Genomic DNA, 24,103 nt, shown 5'->3' on the forward strand with positions numbered 1-24,103 from the left:
TCGAACTGAGTGCGACTATAGGGTGGGTAGGAAGCGTCTGTGACAGGGAGACCGCGTGCAACGTCGCCTCGGCCATCAGTGCCTTGGAAATACCATGTGCCATCCGGACGGGCGTTGTGAAACATGAGATCAAGTAGTTCAAGGTGTGGCCAGGGAGTGTGTGATGTTGCGGAATTCTGTGGCGATAGTGCAGGGAAGATGCTCTCGTCAATCATGGCCCGTAGTTGCCTAAATGTACGAGTTAATTTATTGGTCTCATATTAGTCTGTGTATGCATGAATATGACTTACAGGTGGCGAAGGTTGTTGCACAAGATACCGAGGCTCGTCGAGAAAGGATCGTGAGTAAGGTTGCTACCTACAAGATCTGGAAAAAGCGTTCCGTGATCATAGTCAGTCACCCGACTTAAGGGGTATAAAAAGTCGAGCGAAGCTCGCCTCAGCGTTTTGGGTAGCTTGTCGACACAGCTGGTAACTGCGGCAGCGAAATCATGTCGGGCATCTCGTCGCGGTCCTGCCCAGTCGTGCTCGTAGTGTCCACTACACGGATCTTCTTCTTCATCCAGGGTTTCGCACCATTCGTACCCTCCGGTCCGGGTACCCAGATATTCTAGATTGGGCATGCTGGTCGCTAGGTCGATGAGAACCCGCAGGTCGAGCTTCGATTCCTGCATCTCGGAATAATTGTCTCGAAGGCGATACGTATATGCATATTCATCCCAGGGAGGGTACTCGTACTCGTACCCTTTCCTGTCGTTACTAACGATTCTGAACGATCGGATGGACGCGATGGGAGGTAGTTCTTTGGCTAGTAGCCGGACGCGCCAGCTGGTCATATAGCGATGGGGGCATGCGTCTTCGTTTTCCGTTCTTCTTATCGGGTTGTAGATCGTGAGTCGATACCTGCCCGGAGCGTGGTATTTTCCGGCCTGCTTTTCGACTTGTTGGAGGATGTCGAACAAAAATTGCATCTGGCGGGTGAATGACTCGTCTCTCTCGCGTACCTCGTCAGCACTCTCTCGACAAAATACTCGATCGTCATCTCCATCAACGTCGTCATCATCACCATCATCATCGCTGCCGTCGTCATCATCATCGTTGCCCTTTAAGTCGTACGTCGCCGAGACATCTGGTCGGAACGTTACTTCTCTGAGATAGAGGAGGCGATGACCGGAGAAGCGCGTAAGGAAGTTGGCTGAGTTGCTTTCGGTAACTGCGAATTCAGCAAAACCCCCAGAGAGTCTTTCTGCTGCATAGCGGAACTTGCTAGTTAGAGTAAGAACACTGCGCAAGTCCTCTCTAGGTAGAAAGCTAGAGATTCTTTCGATGAGCTCTTGCGGGAGTTCGTTCATGATGGTGTGAGTATGTGATGAGTTGAGTTGAGGTAATGAGTAACGTTTGGTGGTTGGGTGAGTGCGATGCTGAGAAGCGATTGAACTTCTGTGGGAAGACTGTGGAGATGACAATGGGAGATTACTGTACTTGAGGAAGGTGCGCGTGGCAGAGCTCTGGGCTGATTTGCGGCGTAGTCACAACATGCGGCTAATTCGGAACATTCCGAAACATTCCGAAACATTCCGGGCGCTACAGTGGCTCCTTCCTGCCCACCACTTGTCGCATCTATTGTCGTTGAAGTCGCGCGGAGGTAAGAGAGACAGTCGTGATGGTTCATGCTTACAGCAATACATTTGTTTGAATGTTCTACTAGAGAACAGTGATGGACACGTGATAGGCAATAGAAAGGAAAGAGTGGCGAAAGAGCATAATAAGGCGGTTACGACTGCCCAAAATAACAAGCGAGTGAGATAAACAAGGTCATGACTCCAGTACAAAATCTCAGACGAAACATCCCCGAACGCCGCACGTAGTTGCTATCTAAGGACCAGCCCCCAAATCCAACTGCCAAGCAATCATAATCACCAATCAGTACAACCCCTGTCTCATAATGCGCGCTCCTTCTCAGACCCGATCTTAGCCTCCTCCTTGGTCTCATTGATCGGCGCCATCATCATCCATGTCTTTCTCATCCTTTGATTTCCACGGCATTGCCCAGTCTTTGACCTTGTCCCATTCATCTTGTGTCTTCTTGATGAGGGCCAGCATATCTTTCTGTGTCTTTTCCAGCGTGTTTTTCTCGTTCCGTTTCGCCTGAGCATCACCCTTGAAGTTCTTGGGCACTTCGGTCTTCTTCGAGGACTCCCATTCGTCTTTCAGACGGTCGAGATTGACTGTCATGAAGTCTGTCGCTCTCTGCTTTGCCACCGCAAACACATTGTCCATGTACGCGTCCCATTTCTTCTCAAGTCCTTGCTCTTGCCACGGAAGCGCGTCGATCACGTCTTCCTGACTTTTGGGCTTCGTCGCATCCGCAAATTGTCGGGGCGTTTTCTGTAGCTCTCGGTCAATGTATCCGATCATCGCTCCGATTCTGTTTTTCTGGTTTGCGAATATTTCTGCGATGCTGTCTTGTTGCATGTACTTGAGAGCTCCGATCATCGGCCGCATCTTCTGGATCGCCCTGCGTGATTGGTCGTTCACACTCAGTTTGAGCTTTTTGTCACGCCCCTTGATCAGCGCTTTCATTTTTCTCTCAGCAACGATATCTTCGTATTCGCCAGATTTCTTCAATGTCTGTATGAACAGCTGTGAGAAGTATTGTCAATATAAATCTGAATTTCCGCACCGTGTCATGGATGTACGTACCCGTCCCTTGTATCTTGCGTTGATTTCACTTTCCAAGAGTGGCATCTCATCAAGCCACATTTGGCCACCATCTTGTTTCCACGGGTATACACTTGCTAGCCACCCAATCGGACTACGTTGCATGACAGCTGGATCCGGCTTAGGGCTTGAACCCGGCGTAGGACTCAGATTGGGGCTAGGGCTCGGACTGAGACTAGCGCTCGGACTGGGACTAGGACGTGAATTGGGGGTATTGGCCAGACTGGCAGGAGGTCCGTCCATTCGATGGTCTTTCCAAGTCCAGGATTCTCTCCAGTACTCACAAAAGCCGACCATGTTATTTTCCTGAGGATCCGGATTCTTGAACTTGGTCGTGATCTCTTTACCCATCGTATTAAAGAACTGGACAACCGTTTGCCATTCTAGAACGTGCTCAGTATCATATTGGATACCGGCACCCTCATCTGGCTTATCCATACTGTAGTCGTCGCATGAATCGCGTTTGTTGAACCCGTATTTTTTGGGCTTGTCAGCTTCCCACTCCCCACTACTCGGGTAACGGAAACTTTCTAGTGGGTAATCGCAAGCGCTTCCTTCCTTGGGTTTCGCACGCTTCTCGAGGCCAGCATACCTAAGATCGATTGGATAGCTTCGTGAAAGAAGGTCGGCTTCATCTACGACTTCATCTTTGTCTAGCGCTGCCAGATCTTTGCAGGACAAGGAGGAGGTTGCTGCTGAGGAAGAAGACGACAAAGTGGTGGAAACAAGCGTTGTTGACGTGACAGGCGGAGTTGTGGAAGATGTCGGCGAGGAGATCGTAGACGCGGTAAGAGAAGACGTTGCGAAGGTTGAAGAAGTCTTGGGAGAGACAGTCGTTTCTACCGGTGGAGCTCTACTGCTAAGAAGGTCACTTGCAGTAGTCGGGGCTGGTTTGGCACTAGCCTTGGTCGTATCTCCGTCTCCGTTCCCGCCGTTTCTCGTGCAGCGTGGACCTTTGCATCCTTTGCAGCCTTTTGCGGGACATGGTAGGTCGTCGTAGTTCATCCCACCCGGGACAAGCTCGTCCGGGGCATCGACCAGAGGAGTAAAGGCCTTCTTGATCAAGTCGTCCCGGCTTGGTACCAGCGGGCTACAACCTGCTTGTCCCGCAAAGTCTGCACCACTGAGGAAGAAGTCGGCCCATTCTTGCGCTGCGTCTTGCGCTTCATGGGCGTACTTGTACGCCTTTGCTGATCGGATAGCGGCCACTACAATCATCTTTTAGCGTCTGCTACTAAACAAAAGAGATGATTCTCGCGTACCCATTCCACCTGTGATGGCTCGTCCTGGTGGGGGAAGTGCTGCCATCCCAATGGCCATTACTACATCGAGGGCTTTCAACGCGGGACACAGAACCTTCTCGAGGATCTTGCCAGCTTCGATCAGTCCTTCAATGAAGAATTCGCCTGCAAATTCCAATATCGGAAGATCACAAGCGCAGTAGCCTGGCTTAACCATCAAGCCTAAACTTGATCTTAGTCTTGAAATCCAATGTGTACAAAGTGCATACCCAGGAAGACATACCGTCATACGTTTTGTCCGCACCGCACAGAAGAGCAGGCCCACCAACGAACGGGTACCAGGGATTGTCACCAAAGATGCAACTTTGAGAAGACACAACGATCTGGCCCTCCGCTGTGCTGTCACCTGGGATGCAAACGTTCTTGCACTGCTCTTTCACATTCTGCTCCGACCCGTCGGATAGCATGTGACATCTACTGTCCTCTAGATACTTGTTCAGCTTCTACATGACTTCGGGATGCTTCGTCTCTGACAAGCCGTATGGATTGGACTGCTCGTAGGCGATGGGATCGCAATTCTCTGCGATAATGCATGTCGTCAGACCGGCTAACAGACTGAGGAACGCCTTCATGTTGAATTGTGGTATAGTAAAGATACGATTGGGCAAAGACGGGTGCGATGTAGTTCGATGGCCGTCTCTTGCGCGTTCAAACCTAGTCTTATATACTCATATCGATTCTGGTCTTGAGTATACTTGGGAAGTACGCCCCCAAGATCTACTATTAGCATGAAGCAGTCTGATACAACCACGCCGTGAGGTCTGGCTATTCGGAGTGTCGATGAGCTGTCATTTTGGACCCGGCAGCCTGTGCCTCTGAGGCTCAGTGAACATTGCCGTTCAAAAATGTGACGGTACATGAGGTATGACGACTGCTGTAAGCTTCCCATTCCTGAAGGAACATCTTAGCCCCAGAACATGGTTGTCGTGGCAGAGACTCATACAACCCAGTTCCACTGTGCCGCTTGATGTTAGATGAAGCTGACAGACTCCTGAATGCATGGCACAGTCGAAGTATACGTCATGATAGAGCCATGGCAAGATTCCGTCGAGATGCGACTGGGAGACGAGATGGACTCTTGCAAATCGACGAACTCAAGTACCTATTGCCAAAGAAAGCCAGGCTAGATACGATGTATTTCTAATGGGCGGCATGTTCAGGCCTGCGCGAGATAGTCGAAGTCTTCACCAGGTAACGCGGTGCCAGTTTCCGGACGATAGTAGTGGTCTCTTTTGGTCGTGTCGGATTAAGCAGAGCCGAGAGGATTATGCGCTACCAATGACTTGCAAGGCTTACGGTGGTGAGGTAATTCAGCCCCACCATTGTTGGAATCGGACACCGAAACGTCGCTTATTTCCAGCGAAACAACCGCGAATGCGACCAGGTCGCCAATAATGGTGTTACTCAAATTGCGGCATTGTCGCGGATCGCAAACGCCGCTCACGAAGGCTGCTCGTCGATAGCTCCGCCTCGATCTTACACGGAATCACACTTTACCGGCGTCACCGACGTCACCAGAGATAAGAACAACAAAACATCTTGAATCTGGAACGTGAGCTCTGCATCTACATGGCACTAACAGCAATATTCGTTCATTCTGCTCGCATGCTTTTCTCGTAGTCCAAATCCTACGACAACGAAGGAGTAATGCGGCCTGGGTCACCCTGGTGATCATCAAGCATCCAATTGCGAAGATTGCTGTAGTTGGAAGATCTGTACCCCTCCCCCCAGTGCTCGACCAGATCATTACCGTGCTTCTCTCGCCCAATGTTCTGGAAAAGACGGCGCAGCTCCGCATCTGGACGCCATGCTGCCACCATCCACACTAGGCAACGTATCGTTGGATCGTCGTTTCTTTGTTGACTTGGGAGATAGTGCGATGGTGACCCCCAGATACCATTGTCTTGATCGGAATATTGTATAGCCCAGTTAGACCTCCAGTTAGACCCAGGTCCTTGATATTCCGAGTCCCAGCCTTGGGACTCTGCGTAGTCATATTTCGGATACCAATTCAGCGATGTCTAGATGATAGCTCTCCTCAAAGAGCACATTTGCGCTGCTGCACTGGAAAATCCTGCTAGGAGCGGCCTCAGTCTTGCTTCATCTGGTGTGATACGAAACTGATTTTGCGCGCCATTGGGTAAGTTGGAGAGATGCCCGGAGGTTACAAGCTCCTCCATATCAATGTCGAGCTCGGTCGTTTCAAGAGGGGGGTACGAGGCAGCGGTGATGTCGTAACCGACAGCCTCGCGGCCGTGGCCTTGAGGTCCGACGAAGTACCATGATCCGTCAGGCCGCGAAGGGTGGAACATGACTTCCAGAATTTCCAGATTGGGCCATTGCGGCTGTGAATTATCGTCCATGCTGAACAGGCTTTCATCAACAATCGCCCACAGGCGCAGTTGTCGCAGATTATTGGTCAGGATACGAAGGCTGGCGCTGAATGGGTCGCGGAGAGCTGGACCAACTAGATTAGGTAAAGGCCTGTCTTGAATAGTGTCAAGTGCGCGTATCAGCGGGCTGACGAAATCCAGGCTCGCCCGCTGAAGCGAGGTCGGAAGCTGGGTTTGGTGAGAGATGACAGCGTGTGCGAAATTGTGCCTCGCATCACGACGTGGGCCATCCCAATCGCTTTGGAAGTGTCTGTTGGGGTCTTCACTACCATCATTACCTGAAAATGCAGGAGCCCATTCGAACCCTCCTGTCTTGCAGCCGAGATACTCCAGGTTTGGAAGCTTCGATACCAGATCGACCATGACCCCCAAGTCCAGTTTGAACAATCCACCATCGAAACACTTTCTGTAATTTGCAGGATAACCGTGACTATCGTGGTAAACACTCGCGTCTTCTGGGCATTCGTTGCAAATCTCCAGCGAACGAACTGAATGTACCAGGGGAAGCTCCGCATTGAGCAGACGAATGCGCCAACTGATGTATTCCTGGTGAGGACAGTATATCTCCACATGAATCAGCCTGGAGGGGTCGTGTATCTGGATTCGATATCGACCAGAGGCATGCTGGGGTGCAGCATTCTCCTCAACAGTACTGAGCGTTGTGAACAGCGAATGGACCTGACGCGTGAAGCACTCATTTTTGGCTCTGATTGCATCGGCGTTTTCGCGACACATCTCGTCTTCCCAGGGCCAGGGGTCGGGGGGCCAAATTGGAGGGAAGTTGGGGCGAAAGTGCAATTCCCGCAAGTAAAGCAGCCGGTGTCCTGAGTAAAGCCCAAGGAACTTGTCCGCGTTACGCTCATTTAGGGTAAACTCTGTGAAAGCGCCAGAATATCTCTCCGCGGCATAACGAAACTTTGTGGAGACAGTTAGAACGTTCTTGAGATCGTCCGTGGGCAGGTGTTTGGTGATTTCCTCGACGAGTTCTTGCGGCAACCGATCCATGTCAAGCTAGCGACTCTAATGGGCTGACTGAAAATGCCGTGTTTTCCGCGAGCGTTCGATTTGTGGACAGGTGTGTAGTTGCAGGTAGACGTCGAGGGGATGGGAGCAGAGTGATAGCGAGCTGAGCGTGTATTGTTGGGGGCGCGGTTGCGGCGCGGTTGCTGTGATGCACGTAGGCCCCAAGCCCTATTAATGGAAGCACATTCCGAACATTCCGAGGCGTTCCGAGCGAGAAGACAGACTGCAACAACGCCGATGCGTCACGGATATCGTGAGAATTGGCCCGCTTGGATGTATAGAGTTTGTTAAGTATATTTGGACGAGGAGTGGAGCCGTAAGAGTGTGGAATATGAGTCGGGATACAACATGACGGGAAACCCTCTCCCAGTGAAGGTTGATTAGTAGAGGCAAGGCGAGACGAATGGTGATGTCTTGAGCATCAGGCCAATCCAAGAAACAAAGTCGCCAGCTTTGAGAATGGAGAACAGGATACGTGTAATTCGCACGTCGTCTTGGCAGGGCTGATGCGTGAGGGAAATAAGTATAAACAGCGAATACGCAGTGGGTGTAGACTCAGTCGTACAGCGTGGAAGACGCCTCACATTGGGTGTCACTTCCTAGCGAACCTAGCCAAACTGTATGCATACCATTGAAGATAGTTGCGCGTAGAGTGGCATCATACTTAAGCCTTGATGAGATTGCGTGCTTTTTCGATGGTTGTAGTCCGTCAGTATCCGAGGATGTTGAAGACTGTTGGAATGGCTTCAAAGCAGTCCATTTCAAGGTACAGGCCGTGCAACGTGCGCAGTTGAGAAGTGTTCCACGTCTGTAAGCGCTGGCTGGAACGAGCATGCCGCTGGTGCAGGTGTTGTTATGGTGATGGCGTGGATGCTGGAAGTCACCGCAGGCGTCATGCCAAGGCGAGCTAACGCCATCCGGACTCCCTTCCACGCAGAACCATGGAACGCAGTAACATTAAATGCAAACACGTACGCATGCTGCACTTCTTTCTGCAGTTGCTGCTTCGGAGGCAATGAAGGTGAAGATGTGCAGCTACCTCTAAGTGTGCACGATGGGCAGAAGACGATCGCGCAGGTTCCACCTATCCTCGGCGATCTCTCTTATGATTGGTCCATTGCGTGCGCAACTTCCTTGCCAAAAAAGCCGCCCCAACGCATCCGCTGAACACGCTCGACATCGCCGCCCACCTAAACCTTTTCCATCGCCAAACAGCACCCCAACACCTCATTTCATCACTTTCGACGCGATAAAACGCATGCGGAAGTCCGTGCGACACTTTTGACACCCATATCGACAATATTGCGACGCGTTGGTGGTCGGATCGCGCTTCTGGGAGCGTGACTCCTCTCTTCGCTGGCTGGCCCCCGGCGCCAGATTTGCAACCAAAGCCCCATACGCAGCCCAAACCGTCGTCACGTGCATAACGACAAACAACAATGACGGCTCGCGCGACCGGACAACGCTTCAGACAGCGCAAGCTATCGACAAAACAGAATTTACCTGTCGTGCGCGAACAAGATGTTGAGCAGCTTGCTGATGACGATGCGTCGCGCCATATTCCCAAGGTTGAGACCGGTGTTGAGAAGGGCGAGGAGATTGTAAGTCGCGCTAGGCCGCTTTCGGCTTTCCCTTTCCCTTACCCACCACATACTAACATCATGTTTAGGAGCACCATTTACAAGCTGTCATATCCGCCGCCCAGGCAGCAGCGCAGGGAGCGACTGGTGGGAAGATCGCACAGCTCTACATCCCGACTCCGGATGCTGTCGCGAGTACACTGCAGTATGAAGATGTCTATCCAAAACGATTCACGCAGCCCGCCACTTGCATTCGATTTTCGTCTACCGTCGAAGATACATCTGGCTGTCCGTATTGCATGACCAGTGATGATGTCGCCTTTCTCAAGTCTTACAACCAAAAGAAGGGCAAAACCAACCACTGCTCAGAAGACGAGTTTGAAGAGGTGATCAACTTCTTCGAAGAGACCACCGCGATAAAACAACCGTATGCAGCCGTCGACAACTCGCCTGTTCTTTCTTACGAGGAACTCGAGGCCGAGTTCGATGAGACCATCAGCGAGTCAGCGCGTCGGTTCGCACGAGATATTTACCCACATTGGAAGAACCAACGGCTACTGAAAGGCAACCGCCCGCTTATGCCCTCATTGAAGTTCGAGACGAACCTCGAGACCGATGATGCTGATCCGTATGTTTGCTTCAGGCGACGTGAGGTGCGGCAAGTCCGCAAGACGCGTGGTCGCGACGCGCAAGTGACCGAGAAGCTGAAGAAGCTAAGGAAGGAACTGGAGGAGGCTCGTCTGTTGATGTCGCAAGTCAAACGGCGAGAGGCAATCCAAAGAGAACAACTCGCGACGGACAAGCTGATCTTCGAACAACGGCATGCTGTCAAGGAGCTTAAGCGACGACTCAGTATCAAGGGTGATGACGATGAGCTGCTCATCACTCAGAAGGTATGTCGCAATAAACTCACCAGAGCATTTGCACAGATGACTAACCCACCACAGCCTGCGCCCAAGCCTAAGAGAACTGCCGATGTCGAGAGACAGCGCCAGACGCTTCCTGGCATGAAGCCCACGAACACACGTCCAGACGGACGCCTTGTTGACGGTGACATTGTATACCTCGAGGAGCAGCAAGCCAAGCGCACCGAGGCCATTGATAGCTTCATCGAAGACAACCTAGTCAAGCACCAAAAGTGGAATGTGGGATGGGTCGACGCAACATGGCGGCCCATTACACCCCCTCTGGAGCCACCCGCTGCGAAGTCAGACTTCCGTACGGTTTTCACGGAGAGTCAGTTGCCCACGCCTCCTGCATCCGTATCTGACGGAGAGGGTGCTGATGCCACAGCAGTGGTGCCGTCGAGTAAGCAGACAGATCCACGGAGAAGCACGCGTATACGTTTCGCCACTCCTCCAGATGATGTTCCGTTCCACGATCAGTCTCGGTTCCGTCGTAGAATCGGTCGAGGCGGGCGCATGATGATCGACCGACGAGGCGTGAAGCGTCAGAAGACCGAGCGGGTCGATGATCGCTTGGCAGACCGCTGGCGTTTCTCTGGTGACAGCAGCGAGGATGAGGAGACTTATCCCGTTGACTGGACTGACAACCTGCACATCAGATACCGCATCATGATTGAGCGTCAAGGCGAGAAGGCAGCGGCGCAGCAACCACCCGCAAATCCCAATCGCCGGTCGATTGAGAACCATAATCGATCTGCGTCCGGCCATCTTCTTCCTCCTACACCAACAAGCGCGACAGGCGCAGGACCAGCGGGAAGATGATACCCACAATTTGTTCAGTCTTCTTCGTTCAGCGCTTTTCTTGTCGACAAATTATACCCTTTGTTTTCTATTCGTTCGGCGGGCTCTGGCTTCAAACATCTACCAAAGCTATGTACACTAGCCCTATAGATTTGAGGGAGGGAGGATGGGTGGCCGGTTGGTCGGTTGGTGGGTGGGTGGAAGGGCAGCGACCTAGATGGAACATAAGTCAGCAAGTCGATACTTGGATACACATACATACCAACGCCGTGAGTGCCGCAAGCACTTCACTTGGCGACAAAAAAATGCAGAAACTTACCAAATCATCTTTTACATCTGGAATATCGTTCTGATAATCGGGCTCTTTTTCTTGGTGCAAGTCGCAACACGACCACAGCAGGTGCTGATGGATACAGTCTGGAGTTGATCAAGCTCTGTGCTTCTTCCCCATACCACCCATCTCTACATCCCCCTCTTCATCAACAGCCCTTTGCCGCTTCGCCGCCGCGCCGCCATCTCTTGCAATCCTCTCCACCAGCGCATCTTTTGTCTGAGCCAGGAGCTGCTTCTCGCCGATACGCACAGCCTTTGCCATCGCAAGTCTCCGCTGCTTCGGCGATGCAGCGTCGACAGGTGGGACCTGGCCAAACGTCTTCAAGTCATCCTCTAGCGATGTAGCATACTGCGCAATGCGTGCCTGAACAATCTTCTGCAGCGCTTCCGCGCCTTTGCTGGTGATCCTTTCTGGTTTGGGTAGTCTGCCTTTGCTGCTAAGACGCTCGTATTCTTCGGATGGGAGGAGCATGCTTTCTACTAGAATGACGACCTCGGGGGAGAGACTTTCCTGGAGAGTGAATGGGTTGCTGGCTGCGATGTCGTAGCCGGAGTCTATCACCTCTTGCTCGTCGAGGTATTCCATCCTGTCTTGATGCCAGATGCCGTCGCGGACAAGGATCTCCGTGACGAGCTCGGCAGGAATCTCCACGACGTCGTACTGCGCGTAGTTATCGGTTACGTAGCCGTATCTTCTCAGTAGATCGCTTCGGGGAAGGGAACCGTAGTCGTTGAAGATCTCCTCGCCTACCGGGATGGGTTTTAGCGCTTTCATCTCCAGGCAGTCTTTCTCGTAGAAGAGTCGCGCATTGCATCTGTCGGCATCGGCGTTCAGCATGTCAGCCAGTGGAACCATGCCTTTTGGCAGCGCCGCGTCTTCTTCTTCCTCAGCAAAACCTTCCTCGTCTACCTCTTTGCTGGGTGTCGCAGGCTCAACATCAAACGCATACGCCATAATCAAACTACCCATCTTATGCATCAACTCCAAATTCTCAGGGCTGCGCATCTCCTTCGCCTTATCTTTCGCCCTCTCATCCCCACTAAACACTATCTCCGCAAACTCTTCTATCACAGGTAGCAATTGCTCTGTGAAGGCTTCGTCGGCGCCCTCCTTCCCTATCTTGGTTACCACGGCGCTGGCTTGTAGCTCGGCTAGTTCGTCCTCGGACCAGAACATCAGGGTGTTGAACTCGGTGGGCAGGACGGCGAAATAAGGAGCCCAGTTTGATGCGGAGCCATTGTGGTATTCGTAGAGCATTACGAGGATGAGAGAGAGCCAGGGGCCGAGGAGGGCGAATGTCGAAGCGGGGATTTCGCGGCTGAGGATGCTGTTTTCGACGCTCAGGATGGAGGCGCGGGGTATGCGGAAGAGGAGTTCGTGCTCGGCGATGGGTTCAGTCGCGACTTGACTTATGTTAGTATGGATCTGCCAAATGTACAATGGAGGGTGGTGGCAGTCGAGGTAGGTCTGGCAGCACGCATAGGTGGAGTAGCTACTTACTCACGCCTCGCCCAGCATCCTGGTTCCTCAGATCTTGCAGCTTGACCTTTGGACTGATTTCCGCTCCAGAAGCCTTCAGCCAGGCCAGAAAGGTCTGGCTGGCGCCGTCGAAGTCTGCCATACAGCGCAACGGTCCGGTGTGGCGTGGGATTGTTGTGGAGGGTTGGATATTTGGTGGATATTCTTTAGCGGTTCGGCGTACCGAGGCTGCTTGGTCCGAGCGGTGGAGGATTTGGTGGCTGGGGTGTGGAAGAATTTGCAACTCTTGCTGTTGGTTATATGATCAAAGAGGGATGGGATTGGAGCGAGGATAGAAAAGCTGGATAGATTTGGGATATGAAGAATTGATTGTGAAGATATGCGACAGAATTAGTAGACTTTGTTGTGGTGGTTCACAGACCCTGCAGCACCTGACTCGCGGGCGCTGTGACGTCTTTTCGTGGGTTTTTATATCGGCTTGCTTGCTGCATACGTGCAGCGTGCAGCATCGCCATCATCTGACAGGACGATCGTGAGTTTCGCAAGAGTTGTATGATCAGCAAACGTGTTGAAAAAGGTCTGCTTCTACTTGCACTCGCACTGCCCGGGTTCCTTTACGGACATAGAAGCTCTTCCACAGTAGCAAATGCACATAGCTTAATTTCTAAGAGCATTACAGCACTGAGTTCTGCCAATTCCGGGTTGCATCGCGATTTCGCGAAGATTCATAACACGCGACTTGATTTGCACCGCTGTTGGCCATTGGTGGTTGCCCAGCGCTGGCTTCATGCATGTCATTCCTTATCGATAGCTTTTTCCAACGTCACCCCGCCTCGACGCGTCAAACATCAACGCCGAACCGCGACGACCGCCACAATGATCGCCATAGGACTGGAAGGAAGCGCCAACAAGATAGGCGTCGGTGTCATCTTCCACCCTGGTCCTAACAAGCCACCGATCATTCTCGCGAACCTGCGGCATACCTATGTTTCCCCGCCCGGCGAAGGCTTCTTGCCCAAGGACACCGCAATACATCACCGAGCATGGGTTGTGAGGCTAATCAAGCAGGCTGTGCGCCAAGCGGGAGTCAAAATTGAAGATATCGATTGCATATGCTATACCAAGGGCCCAGGTATGGGCGCACCGTTACAAAGCGTCGCGCTTGCAGCCAGGACGATTAGTCTACTGTGGGGGAAGCCCATGGTGGGCGTGAACCACTGCGTTGGTCGTACGCGTCCCAAGAAATCTATATATCAGGAACCTAGCTAAGATATTACAGACATCGAAATGGGTCGCTCAATAACCCGCGCCGATAACCCCGTGGTCCTATACGTATCTGGTGGCAACACACAAGTCATTGCTTACTCCGCCCAACGGTATCGCATCTTCGGAGAGACCCTGGATATTGCTATAGGAAACTGCATCGATCGATTCGCCCGCACACTTATGATACCCAACGATCCATTTCCCGGATACAATGTTGAGCAACTGGCAAAGGATGGCAGAAACCTCGTCGATCTACCATATGGCGTCAAAGGCATGGATGCGAGCTTTTCGGGAATATTGGCTGCAGCCGATCTCCTCGCGCGCGGACTAGACGAGTCATTACCCGACGAGAAGAGATTAAAGACTGAAGATGGACAGCTGGTCACAAGAGCAGACATGTGCTTCTCACTACAGGAGACCATCTTCGCTATGCTTGTTGAGATCACCGAGCGAGCCATGGCACATGTTGGTTCACAACAAGTGCTAGTAGTAGGTGGCGTGGGCTCGAATATGCGTTTACAGCAAATGATGGGCATGATGGCAAGAGACAGGGGTGGCAATGTGTTCGCAACAGACGAGATGTTTTGCATTGACAACGGCATCATGATTGCTCATGCGGGTCTATTAGAGTACGGAACTGGAGTAAAGACAGAGCTGAACGACACGACATGTACGCAGCGGTTCAGAACTGACGAGGTGTTCGTGGGCTGGAGAACTGACTGAGGCGCGCTTTGCTCCGATTCGATACCCCGTCTTACATCGCCTTACCGTGTTCTTCATATATACATACGAATTCACTGGATATGATACGAGAGGCATTCGGGCACGGTCCACCATAGTGAAGGGAGTGCTCGTGGCCCCGTGCCTTTTTCGCAACCAAACGCTGCATGTGATCTCTTGGCGATGCTCTGCTCCAATACATCACTTACACTACGACTGCTGCGTTCTGCTCCCACCACCCAAGCGCTGGGCTCAACTCTTTGGCAAAGACCGGAGCCACCAGTGCACACCTCCGCCAACATGCTCGGGCTATCAAAGAGCTTTCTAAACCAGGAACCACAAACACAGCCGATTACCAGCAATATGCGCGCCACTCAATCATGCAGCTTGAGCGAGTGTAAGCCATTGGCTACCACTTCGCCTTCTTTACATTCTATTGCGACTAAGATCTTTATGCAAGCCCACGCTTTCCATCCTGTAAGTCTCCATCCGTCGGGTCTTGATCACCATAAGTAACTCATACTGATCCATGTCAGGATGAACGAAGCTCGATTTCGCAAGCGTCCCGTCAGATACAGCAGCTTCAACAGAAGAACGAGGCACTCGCACGCGGACTCGCTACATGTCAAGCTCATATTGTTCAGCTAGAAGGGCGACCGACAACTAAGCAATATGATGACATCGCCGCAGCGCACGCGCTTACTAGAGAACGCGTCGACGCTCTGATCACGAAGGCAGATGCATTGGCTGCTACATGTAACCACAAGGAGGCTATCATCGCCGCTCAAGATCGCGAGATCAACGAACTTCTATTTGAACAGGGGCGAGACAGGAGCACCCTCGATACTCTACGTGGAAAGCGCCAAGCGGATCGTAAGGCCATAGACGATTGGTCTCGTCGGATCGCCGAACTGGAGCCGACATGCAACGAGCAGGCGAGTACTATCGCTATTCTTCGCAAGAATAATAGTGGTTTGGAAGCCAAAGTTCACGGCTTATCCGACTTCGTTACCAAGAAGGATGATGAGCTAGCACGGCTGAAGTCAGCTCTCGATTCAGCCTCCGCTATAAACGAGAACCACGACGTTAAAGGGCGCAATTCACTTACCTGTAATTGCAAAGCCGACTTGGTGAAGCAAAGCACTACTTATCGAAAGCTTTCCGACCATTTTGCGGAGAGAAGCAAACTCTGGGAAGATGCCGAGGAGAATGTCAAGCGTGCAGCCCTTATCGCCCAAGCGGAGACTCGTAACAACCACGCGAACTGGCTCCAGATCTTGCAGGAGAAGGACGCTGTCATCGCTGGCTTGGAGACTACACTGGACGCAGCGATGGCCAAAGGCGACCTAGCCAAGCATACCCAGCACGCCATCAAGACGCATCAAGCCTTGCGTAAGAAGAACGCAGCATTGGGCAAAGAGAACAAGAACCTCAAGACGGATGTGCAGAATCTGCTCGATATCAACCAGTCGAATGCAGATCGACTGACATCGTATTTGAGGAAGCTTGAGACGCTGCAGGCCGAACGCACAGATGCGGTCGATCAAGTCTCCCACCTGAACGATAACTTGACGAAGAGCAATATATACGCTTCAGATCTGCAGAAAGTCATCGCTGCTGCAGCTGCCAAGGCGAGCCAGGGCGCTGTCTCCAACACCACAGACTGCGTTCCACGAGCCACTGTTAACGGCATGGTGGCAGAGGCCATAGCGGAGTATTACACGCAGGCAGAACAACTTCGCGCTGAGCTTCAGCAGGAACAAGAGACACGTCGACACATTCAAGCCAAATTGGACCAGTGTGACAAGGATCTCTTCACACACCAGACCGAGGAGCAAGATCGCTTAGCCAAGGTAGCTGAGCTTGAACGCAAAGTACAGTCACTGGAAGCACAAGAGAAGCTTCTCGAAGACCAAATCCAGAACTGTCATGCCTTGGTCAGCGCTACACACACCACCAGTAGCCCACATGCTTTCGAAATGCATCGCTTGATCCTCACTCAGATTCACCCACTCCAAACAGAGAACAGGAAACTCATAGCCGAGAAGTACGAACTCCTGAAAGATGTTGATATGTTCAAGCTTGAGGCGCTCGATACACGTGCCAAGTGCGAACGCAGGATCGACAACTACCGAGCATGGTACAAAGACTTTGAGATGCATTACTGGCACGTGGCAGTTGTCGAGCGTGATAGCCTGCACGAAGAACTTGCGTATTGGAAGAAGAAGTGTGGAAAGGAACATTTCTACTCCTCCACAGCTTCCAGTCGCTTAGTTCACGACAGACGCTTACTACAGTTTGCGCTACGCGAAGACCACGGCCTGACCAAGAGCATGCTGCCTAAGGAGTACTTCGATCCAGACTTCCTCAAGGGCTGCCACTCAGCAGTTGAGCTGGCTTTGCGTAAGCTCTGGCCGGACTTCTGGCAGTACTTGGAGGGACATGCCGCGTGGGTGCCTCTCACGGTTCCCCTACTCACGGGCGAGGGTGAGATCGTCATGGATGAGGCGACTCGTGCGGCGTCGAATGCGCGGCTGGCGGAGTTCAAGAAGGAACTTGAGGCGCTGGACGAAAAGCTCGAAGAGGCGCATCGCAAAATGTTCGACATTGACGATGGGTCGGACAGCGACGAGGAAGAGAAAACCGACGAGGAAGATGATTCTGACGGTAGCAAAGAACATATCGGCACGCCTCGTAATACCCCAGGCTCGCACGACACAGGTGATACGTCACCGCCTTCTAGCAAGCGCATATCACATGAGCGAGGAGACCCGAACGATAGCGCGAAAGCTGACGGCTGCCATCCTGATGATGGTCAGGATTCCACAGCGATCGGAGAGGAAGAGGCGCGGGAGTATGATGAGCTACCTGCATTTGCAAAAACGATGCTTGCGCGCATCAGCGCCCACGAAGCCGAAAATGAGCAGCTTGCCGGTTACGTCGCTGACGAAGACATCGATCAAGACGCGTTCCTAGCGCAGTATGGTCAGGGTATTACGGGTAAGCCATGTTGCTGCATGAGCCAACTGAGTAGCATCACTAACGTATCAGCAGGTTCTCAAGACAGCAATCTACCCGATCCGACCGAATCTATTCAAGTCGCTGCGCACGTCGAACAAATAAGCATCGACCGCCTGGACGTGAACGGTGATGATGGACGTACTCTTGAGCAACGAGTCGCTGAGGAATATATGGAGGGTGGGCACAATACGTTTTCTGAAGAGGAGTATGATGGCTTTGATGATGGGATGAAGAAGAAGTATCGCGAGGCTATGGTAGAAGCCGTCGTCGAGGGCCTGGACTGAGGGATGAAGTCGGCGTTTATGGGTCCGTTGGAGCTCGGCATAGCTGCTACGACTTATAGTCATTAGGTGGCTTGTGAAAGATAGAAAATATAGTTATTAATAGCAAAGTGGGTTGTAGGACGGCTGAGGCTTACGATCGACACCTTTCATGAGGCATACAGACTAGCACGGCGGGCCGTACATTAGCATCACGCTAGATATCATGCTACAGCAATCTAGCCACAAAAAGATAAGGTCGCATGTGACGTTGCTGCACGCCTGAACCACCTCGGAGATATATAACTGCATGCAGCCACGATCAAGACTTCTGAATCCAACCCGAACTACCAAAATGAAGGCATCGTCGTCAATGCTAGCGGTGCTCTTTGCCGCAACCGCAGCTTCAAGTCCAAACACCGCACCCGACTGCGGATGTGGAAAGTCATTACCCAAAGGCGTCGAGCTCGACAAGTCCGTCGATCTGACATTGGAGAGTGAAAGCGGTGTTTCCCCTCGCAAATACCGTCTACACATCCCGCCCTCCTACGACAACAACAATCCCGTCCCACTCATTCTCTCCTTCCACGGCCGTGGCAAGAATGCAAAGTACCAAGAAGCCCTCAGTCAATTCTCAAACGCCAGCTACGGCTTCGAAGGAATCGTCGCGTATCCCGAAGGCGTACCGGTACCATCTCCCCATCTCTAAATAAATGATAGAAGTATGCTAATACATGCCCAGAACGCAAAGGGCACGCAGCAATACCAAGGCGATCCCGACTCGCCACCCTCCATCTCCGACGTCAAGTTCACGCTCGAACTCCTCGACCACCTCCAATCAACCTACTGCATCGACCCCACCCGCATCTACGCAACCGGGAAATCCAACGGCGGAGGCTTCACCGGCGGCGTGCTAGCCTGCGACGCCGAAGCGAGCTCGCGAATCGCCGCTTTTGCGCCTGTATCCGGCGCTTTCTACCTCGATGCCGACCAGCAGCCCTTACCTTGCAACCCCAGCCGCCAAGTCCCCATCATGGAATTCCACGGCCTGGAGGACACGACAATACCATACGCCGGCGGCATCAACACACGTGGCAACGCGAACTCAACTGACGTTCCTACGTGGGTGAGGGATTGGGTCGAGAGAGACGGCCTTGACGTTAACGCGAACAAAACATCATATCTCTGTGAGGGAGACAATGGGAAGAAGGTGACGAGGTATAGCTGGGACGACTTGGTTGTGCATTACAAGTATGAGAATTTGGGGCATGACTGGCCTAGTTCGTTTGCGAATGGCGATACAGGGGATGACGAGGGCGTTTTGACGTGTGAGGCGGCGGAGGCGACGAGGATTATTTTGGAGTGGTTTGGGGGGTTGACGCTGTAGATGGAGCGCGTTGTTCAAGGAGAAGATGAACAGGTCTGCAGCCTACATTTGAATAAGAAGATGCGAAGTAGGTGAATTAACACCAACGTAGGCGGAACTCTAGGGCCTTGCTTGCATAAGGTGGGAGGCGGCTGAGTAGGAGACGGCGGGGAGAAGTTCGGACAGCGCGTGGTAATTCTCCAGGCACCCGCAATCTACGGTTTTCAGAACTTGCCTGATTTGGACTGCCTGCTGAACAGCAAGGGTGATGGCGATTGTGGAGCCGATGACGTCATCGGCTGACACCATCACCGAGGAACATCGCGTCTTCGTCTTGTCTCATCTCATCTCCTATACCCGTCCTTCTTCCTGCGCATCCCTCAATTCATTTTTCGGTCCAAAACTAGAGTCAGACTGTGATGCGAAGTATGCGATGCGGCACTTTCGTATTTGGACGTCCTGGCTGATGTCTATAATGCTGTCGCGACAGCTTTCGCACCGTGTTATTGACTGACTGATAGCGCGTCGCGATCGATGCACAGACGAGGCCTCCTATGAGCTGATGTTAGGTTCATTACGCGGCTCTTCTTGTAGGTACTGAGGATGCATGGAGCGGTGGGCTCGAATTGCCCCCTCCTCAGGCAGCTGCCTCGCACGTGCAGTGCGATATGAGAGGTAAACATGCGGCGAATGGCTCATCCTTTGCTTGCAACTGTCTCTTAATCATTTTGATATTTCTGTCAAACCATGGTCCTCTAAGCTCGAGATTTTCAGCTCTTTCAAATTTGCATGTTGGGTGCCTACGCGTGCCTTCCAATCTTCTGCGCCGTTCCAGTGTTTACTTCCCCGACTACTCCCACAGCGGACTTCCACCTGCCCTCGCTTGATGCAACACCAACCAGTCTGATCTCAACGGCGACGACTTACCCTCATTCGCTTTTACGCCGACTTTCACGCCGCTTCAATCGAAAGCCACGCACTCGACAGTCCCCATGGCCTACCACTCAGCCTACCGCGGCATTGCGACGGGTGCCAACGGCGAATTTGATCACTTTGTGCGGACAATCGACCCATCACATTTGGAAGGCGGGTATTGGAGGTTCCAAACTATCGACGATGACCGGCGCGCAATGGCCCGCGGCTTCACAACACCCGAGGATGTTCTCCAAGCTGCCGACTCCAGCGACGACAGGTTCGACGAGATCAATTTAAGATGGGTGAGGGGCGCAAACGATACAAGCTTCAAGATGGCGATGTCGGGTACGGCGCGTCATCATCTCCAAACGATCTACGAACTGCGCTCGATGCTTCATCTGCCCATGTCGTCCAGGGGGCAAGTGCCGCTCTACCCAATCAGCACCAACCCACGACTCAAGCAGTACTGGGAAGCGAAATACAGAGCCCAACGACCTACTCCGATCGATCCCGCGATTCAGCTACCAGACCGGCCCATCTCATCTCCAGTGACACCAGGGCCCGTACACTCGACTTCATCGCAAGCTCAGCACGCAGAACCAGCGGCACCGAAGTCCCCCGTTGGCAGAGTCACCAGGGCACGCAGCGCGAAGCTATCACAAGCAGCGCGACCGAAGCCTGCAGCCAAGGCCAAGTCCGCCAAACAAAGACCCAGTGCTTCTACAGCGCCTACAGGCCAGTCTTCGTCCACGTCTCCATCGTTAGAGAAGACCAAGGTTTCACTTCCTCCTGCCAAAGCGACAAACCAAGGGCAGATCCCTTCCCAAAGCTTCGCAACGCAGCCGTTGACGTCCGCACAACCTGGTCCGTCCGCCAGCGGGAATGTGCCTACGATACCGCGAGCCGCGTTACAATGGGGATTACAGCCGTCACCGAGACAGGCAACATCAAATCCGAGCAATGGAGTCTCGCAACATAACTGGGTTCACCCGTCCGCTCGCGTACCCGCTGTACCATACCCTCCTTACGCAGCTCCCCCGCAACAGCAAGTCCAGTCCAATAGTGCTGCAGGCCCTTTGCCGAAGAATACCACCTCGATATCAGGAGCCTCCAATCCTTCGAACATCCCAATCCGATCTCCGACGGACGGAAGACAAGACAAACGTTTCGATGATACATATAATGGGCACAGGATACCGAAGCAGAGAGACGATATTCAAGCGGATGGTCGTAATACAGGGTCCTCCGCCAACACAGGACACGGGCAGGTTGCAGCTCCAACAACGCCATTTGCTTTCGACGATGATGATAGTATCGCCGGTGTATCAACAAGTCCGCACGCGCCCCACAATGCCACCCCAAAGACCCCCTCAAATGCACCGCATCGGGTGTCATTCGATAGCCGGTCTAGCCCGATACCGTTGCCAACAAGCTCCCCAGCGCATTATACCGAAGGTGCAAGGATGGAAGAGCCAGTCGCAGCCGCTAGAGCGTGCGACACGACAAACAACGGGCAGACTTATGCTTCTCAGGCGAAACAACGGCAGTCAATCAGTGACCTCCGGTCGCCCAGCATATCAGACTCACGCCCATCGGGTACCAAAGCTGCAGGCGTAACGGAGAAGCCTGTAGAGACCATCCCCGAGCCGTGGGGCAGCTATATGAAAGGCCTTGAACAGCTTCCATGTGTAGATTGCGGAGAAGATGAAGGACATCTGCTGGACTGCAACCTTGGTAGTAAGTACCATAACAGCAGCTCTCCAATACGTCACTAACAGTGCCTAGACATAATACCAATGCAGAACCTTACCGTCCTCGACTATCGCACCCTTGCTGACGCTGTCGAGCAGTTTGATCCTGGCCCATGGACAACCCACTTCGTCCCTCCTGAACCCGAGCCTGAAGACGTAGCGACACAAATGAGAGGCATGGCTGCGGTCATACGGAATGAGGATAGCTACCAACAAGATGCCGAGCTTCACGGACTACCTGATGACCTCATGATGATGTTGTGGGCTTTCAAGACTTCGGACAATGTTCAGATTATCAATGAGTATGTGGACAGCTGCTGACGACTACAATGTGGTGCTGACTTTTGCTCTAGGGATGATTGGGATTCCGGCATCGGCGAGTTCGAGATGTGGTGACGGAAACGTGTTGTTAGGCTCGCATTGGTACAAATCCAGATTGGGGATTATGGAGCAGTCATTTTGAGGCGAATTGGTTGTCCTGAACTGTATGCGGTGTCGCAGGAGGGGGAGGTGTTGTCGTGAACAGCGTCTCCGTGGCTTGCGCCTCTGTTATTGAAAAGCGCCATTGAAGTAGAAACTGGAGAATTTACAATCACTCTGTGCTTTCTTTCTTCATTGTCTCATAATTCGTGGATTTCCCGGCTTAGTCGACGTCGCGACTAGCGGTTGAAGAATCGAAGCCCCGCATCGTGTACCTCGGCAGCCCATCCTGGCCCGCCACGGACGAATCACGACAACAAACACCAGGCAGTTTTCGTGCAACCCTTACTCTGTATACGTTACCGCTTTCTCCGTGAGTTGTAGTCCGTGACAGTCGCTGCAGCCTAGAAACTAACGACATTTCTAGGACCATTTCTGTCATCTTGACACCAATCTCGATCTTGTAGTCTGCGGTCCCTGCGCAACGTGTACATACATAATCATAGCCATACAGCTTGGAGCAAGTCACCACGTCCATTATTGCATGAAACTACTCAAGTCTTTACCACAACCATGGCCGATTTCGAAACCATCATCAACGACGCCATTGCAGCGCAGGAAATCCCCGGGTGTGCTCTAGCGGCCACAAGCCGTGATGGTACGCAACACGACTCCCCATTACGATATCCAACCTCCAATACTAACAAACACTAGGCACCTTCACATACTCCAAAGCCTTCGGAAGCACTTCCACGAACCCCAGCTCAGCCAAACCCATGAATCTCAACACGATGATGTGGGTCGCATCCTGCACCAAACTCATGACCGCCCTCTGCGCCATGCAACTCGTAGAACGCGGCCACATCACCCTAAACGAATCCGTATACACCCACATCCCAGAACTGAAATCCCTGAACGTCCTCACTGGTTTCACAGACGCCGGAGTCCCTATTGAGGAAAAGCACACAAAGCCTATTACGCTTCGTCTACTACTTACGCACTCGAGCGGCCTGACGTACGAAGGTATGCATCCGAAAACGCTGGCGTGGCTGAAATATCACGGGAAGAAAATGAATGCCTCGCCAACGGTCGTGGGGCGCTTCGATGCGCCGCTTGTGTTTGAGCCGGGCGAGAGCTGGGCGTATGGGCCTGGGGTTGATTACGCCGGTTTACTAGTCGAACGTATCTCCGGTCTCACGCTAGAAGAGTACATGAAGAAGAATCTTTGGGGCCCACTTGGCATCACCGACGTTACGTTCTTCCCCTCCACGCGCCCGGATCTGCAGGAGAGGATGGCGGAGATGTCGGGGAGGGGTGAAGATGGGAAGTTGAGTGTTCATGAGGGGAAGATGCCTTTTGTGGATGATAAGGGTGGGGAGGTGACGGGTTGTATGGGTGGGCAGGGCAGTTTTACTTGCGCGAAGGAGTATATTAAGGTGTTGAAGGGGGTGTTGGATTGTGACGAGGGAGGCGAGGGCAAGGTGTTGAGCAAGGAGAGTTTAGAGACGTTTTTCAAGCCGCAGTTGGGTGACGGGAGTCGGGCGATGTTAAATGCTGTTGTACAGGATGACGCGGCAAGTCTTTCCTCCTACTCTATTCACCCAGGGCGGTTCGGCTAATGATAACACAGGCAAACAACGCAATGGGTGGTACACCCAAACACGTAGCCAAAGACTACGCCCTCGGCGGCTTGGTCATGATGGGCGATGCGCCTGACGGCAAGAAAACAGGGACGATGCTCTGGGGTGGCTATCCCAATCTCATCTGGTGGATTGACCGTAAAACTGGACTTGCTGGCGTGTATGCGGGGCAGGTTGTACCGCCTGGAGACCTGATATGTGGAAAATT

The 24,103-nt window shown here is 52.6% G+C and overlaps 8 protein-coding genes across 8 annotated transcripts; 5 read left to right on the top strand and 3 right to left on the bottom strand.

Annotated features, from left to right (window-relative positions):
* Positions 1–438: 438 nt before the first annotated feature.
* On the bottom strand, positions 439–1,351 carry J4E85_010928 (uncharacterized protein; the record flags this gene model as incomplete). Its single annotated transcript, XM_051475131.1, has 2 exons — positions 439–609; positions 647–1,351. 2 exons carry the CDS (start codon positions 1,349–1,351, stop codon positions 439–441), a joined length of 876 nt encoding a protein of 291 aa, XP_051320995.1.
* Positions 1,352–1,988: 637 nt separating this feature from the next.
* On the bottom strand, positions 1,989–4,428 carry J4E85_010929 (uncharacterized protein; the record flags this gene model as incomplete). The annotated part of the gene is made up of 4 exons (XM_051475132.1): positions 1,989–2,642; positions 2,703–3,928; positions 3,983–4,183; positions 4,245–4,428. The coding sequence occupies 4 exons, from the start codon at positions 4,426–4,428 to the stop codon at positions 1,989–1,991; spliced, it is 2,265 nt and encodes a 754-aa protein (XP_051320996.1).
* Positions 4,429–8,876: 4,448 nt separating this feature from the next.
* J4E85_010930 (uncharacterized protein) lies at positions 8,877–10,744 on the top strand (the record flags this gene model as incomplete). Its single annotated transcript, XM_051475133.1, has 3 exons — positions 8,877–9,038; positions 9,107–9,910; positions 9,965–10,744. 3 exons carry the CDS (start codon positions 8,877–8,879, stop codon positions 10,742–10,744), a joined length of 1,746 nt encoding a protein of 581 aa, XP_051320997.1.
* Positions 10,745–11,150: 406 nt separating this feature from the next.
* On the bottom strand, positions 11,151–12,678 carry J4E85_010931 (uncharacterized protein; the record flags this gene model as incomplete). Its single annotated transcript, XM_051475134.1, has 2 exons — positions 11,151–12,460; positions 12,558–12,678. The coding sequence occupies 2 exons, from the start codon at positions 12,676–12,678 to the stop codon at positions 11,151–11,153; spliced, it is 1,431 nt and encodes a 476-aa protein (XP_051320998.1).
* A 734-nt stretch (positions 12,679–13,412) lies between these two features.
* Positions 13,413–17,827, top strand: J4E85_010932 (uncharacterized protein; the record flags this gene model as incomplete). Its single annotated transcript, XM_051475135.1, has 4 exons — positions 13,413–13,764; positions 13,816–14,498; positions 15,059–17,522; positions 17,577–17,827. 4 exons carry the CDS (start codon positions 13,413–13,415, stop codon positions 17,825–17,827), a joined length of 3,750 nt encoding a protein of 1,249 aa, XP_051320999.1.
* A 331-nt stretch (positions 17,828–18,158) lies between these two features.
* J4E85_010933 (uncharacterized protein) lies at positions 18,159–19,190 on the top strand (the record flags this gene model as incomplete). The annotated part of the gene is made up of 2 exons (XM_051475136.1): positions 18,159–18,491; positions 18,546–19,190. The coding sequence occupies 2 exons, from the start codon at positions 18,159–18,161 to the stop codon at positions 19,188–19,190; spliced, it is 978 nt and encodes a 325-aa protein (XP_051321000.1).
* A 971-nt stretch (positions 19,191–20,161) lies between these two features.
* On the top strand, positions 20,162–22,231 carry J4E85_010934 (uncharacterized protein; the record flags this gene model as incomplete). The annotated part of the gene is made up of 3 exons (XM_051475137.1): positions 20,162–21,821; positions 21,870–22,137; positions 22,189–22,231. The coding sequence occupies 3 exons, from the start codon at positions 20,162–20,164 to the stop codon at positions 22,229–22,231; spliced, it is 1,971 nt and encodes a 656-aa protein (XP_051321001.1).
* Positions 22,232–22,828: 597 nt separating this feature from the next.
* Positions 22,829–23,874, top strand: J4E85_010935 (uncharacterized protein; the record flags this gene model as incomplete). The annotated part of the gene is made up of 2 exons (XM_051475138.1): positions 22,829–22,913; positions 22,970–23,874. The coding sequence occupies 2 exons, from the start codon at positions 22,829–22,831 to the stop codon at positions 23,872–23,874; spliced, it is 990 nt and encodes a 329-aa protein (XP_051321002.1).
* Positions 23,875–24,103: the final 229 nt, after the last annotated feature.

This window comes from Alternaria conjuncta, assembly GCF_024043145.1.
Source record: "Alternaria conjuncta strain BMP 0040 chromosome Unknown scaffold_28, whole genome shotgun sequence".
Classification (NCBI taxonomy): Eukaryota; Fungi; Ascomycota; class Dothideomycetes; order Pleosporales; family Pleosporaceae; genus Alternaria; species Alternaria conjuncta.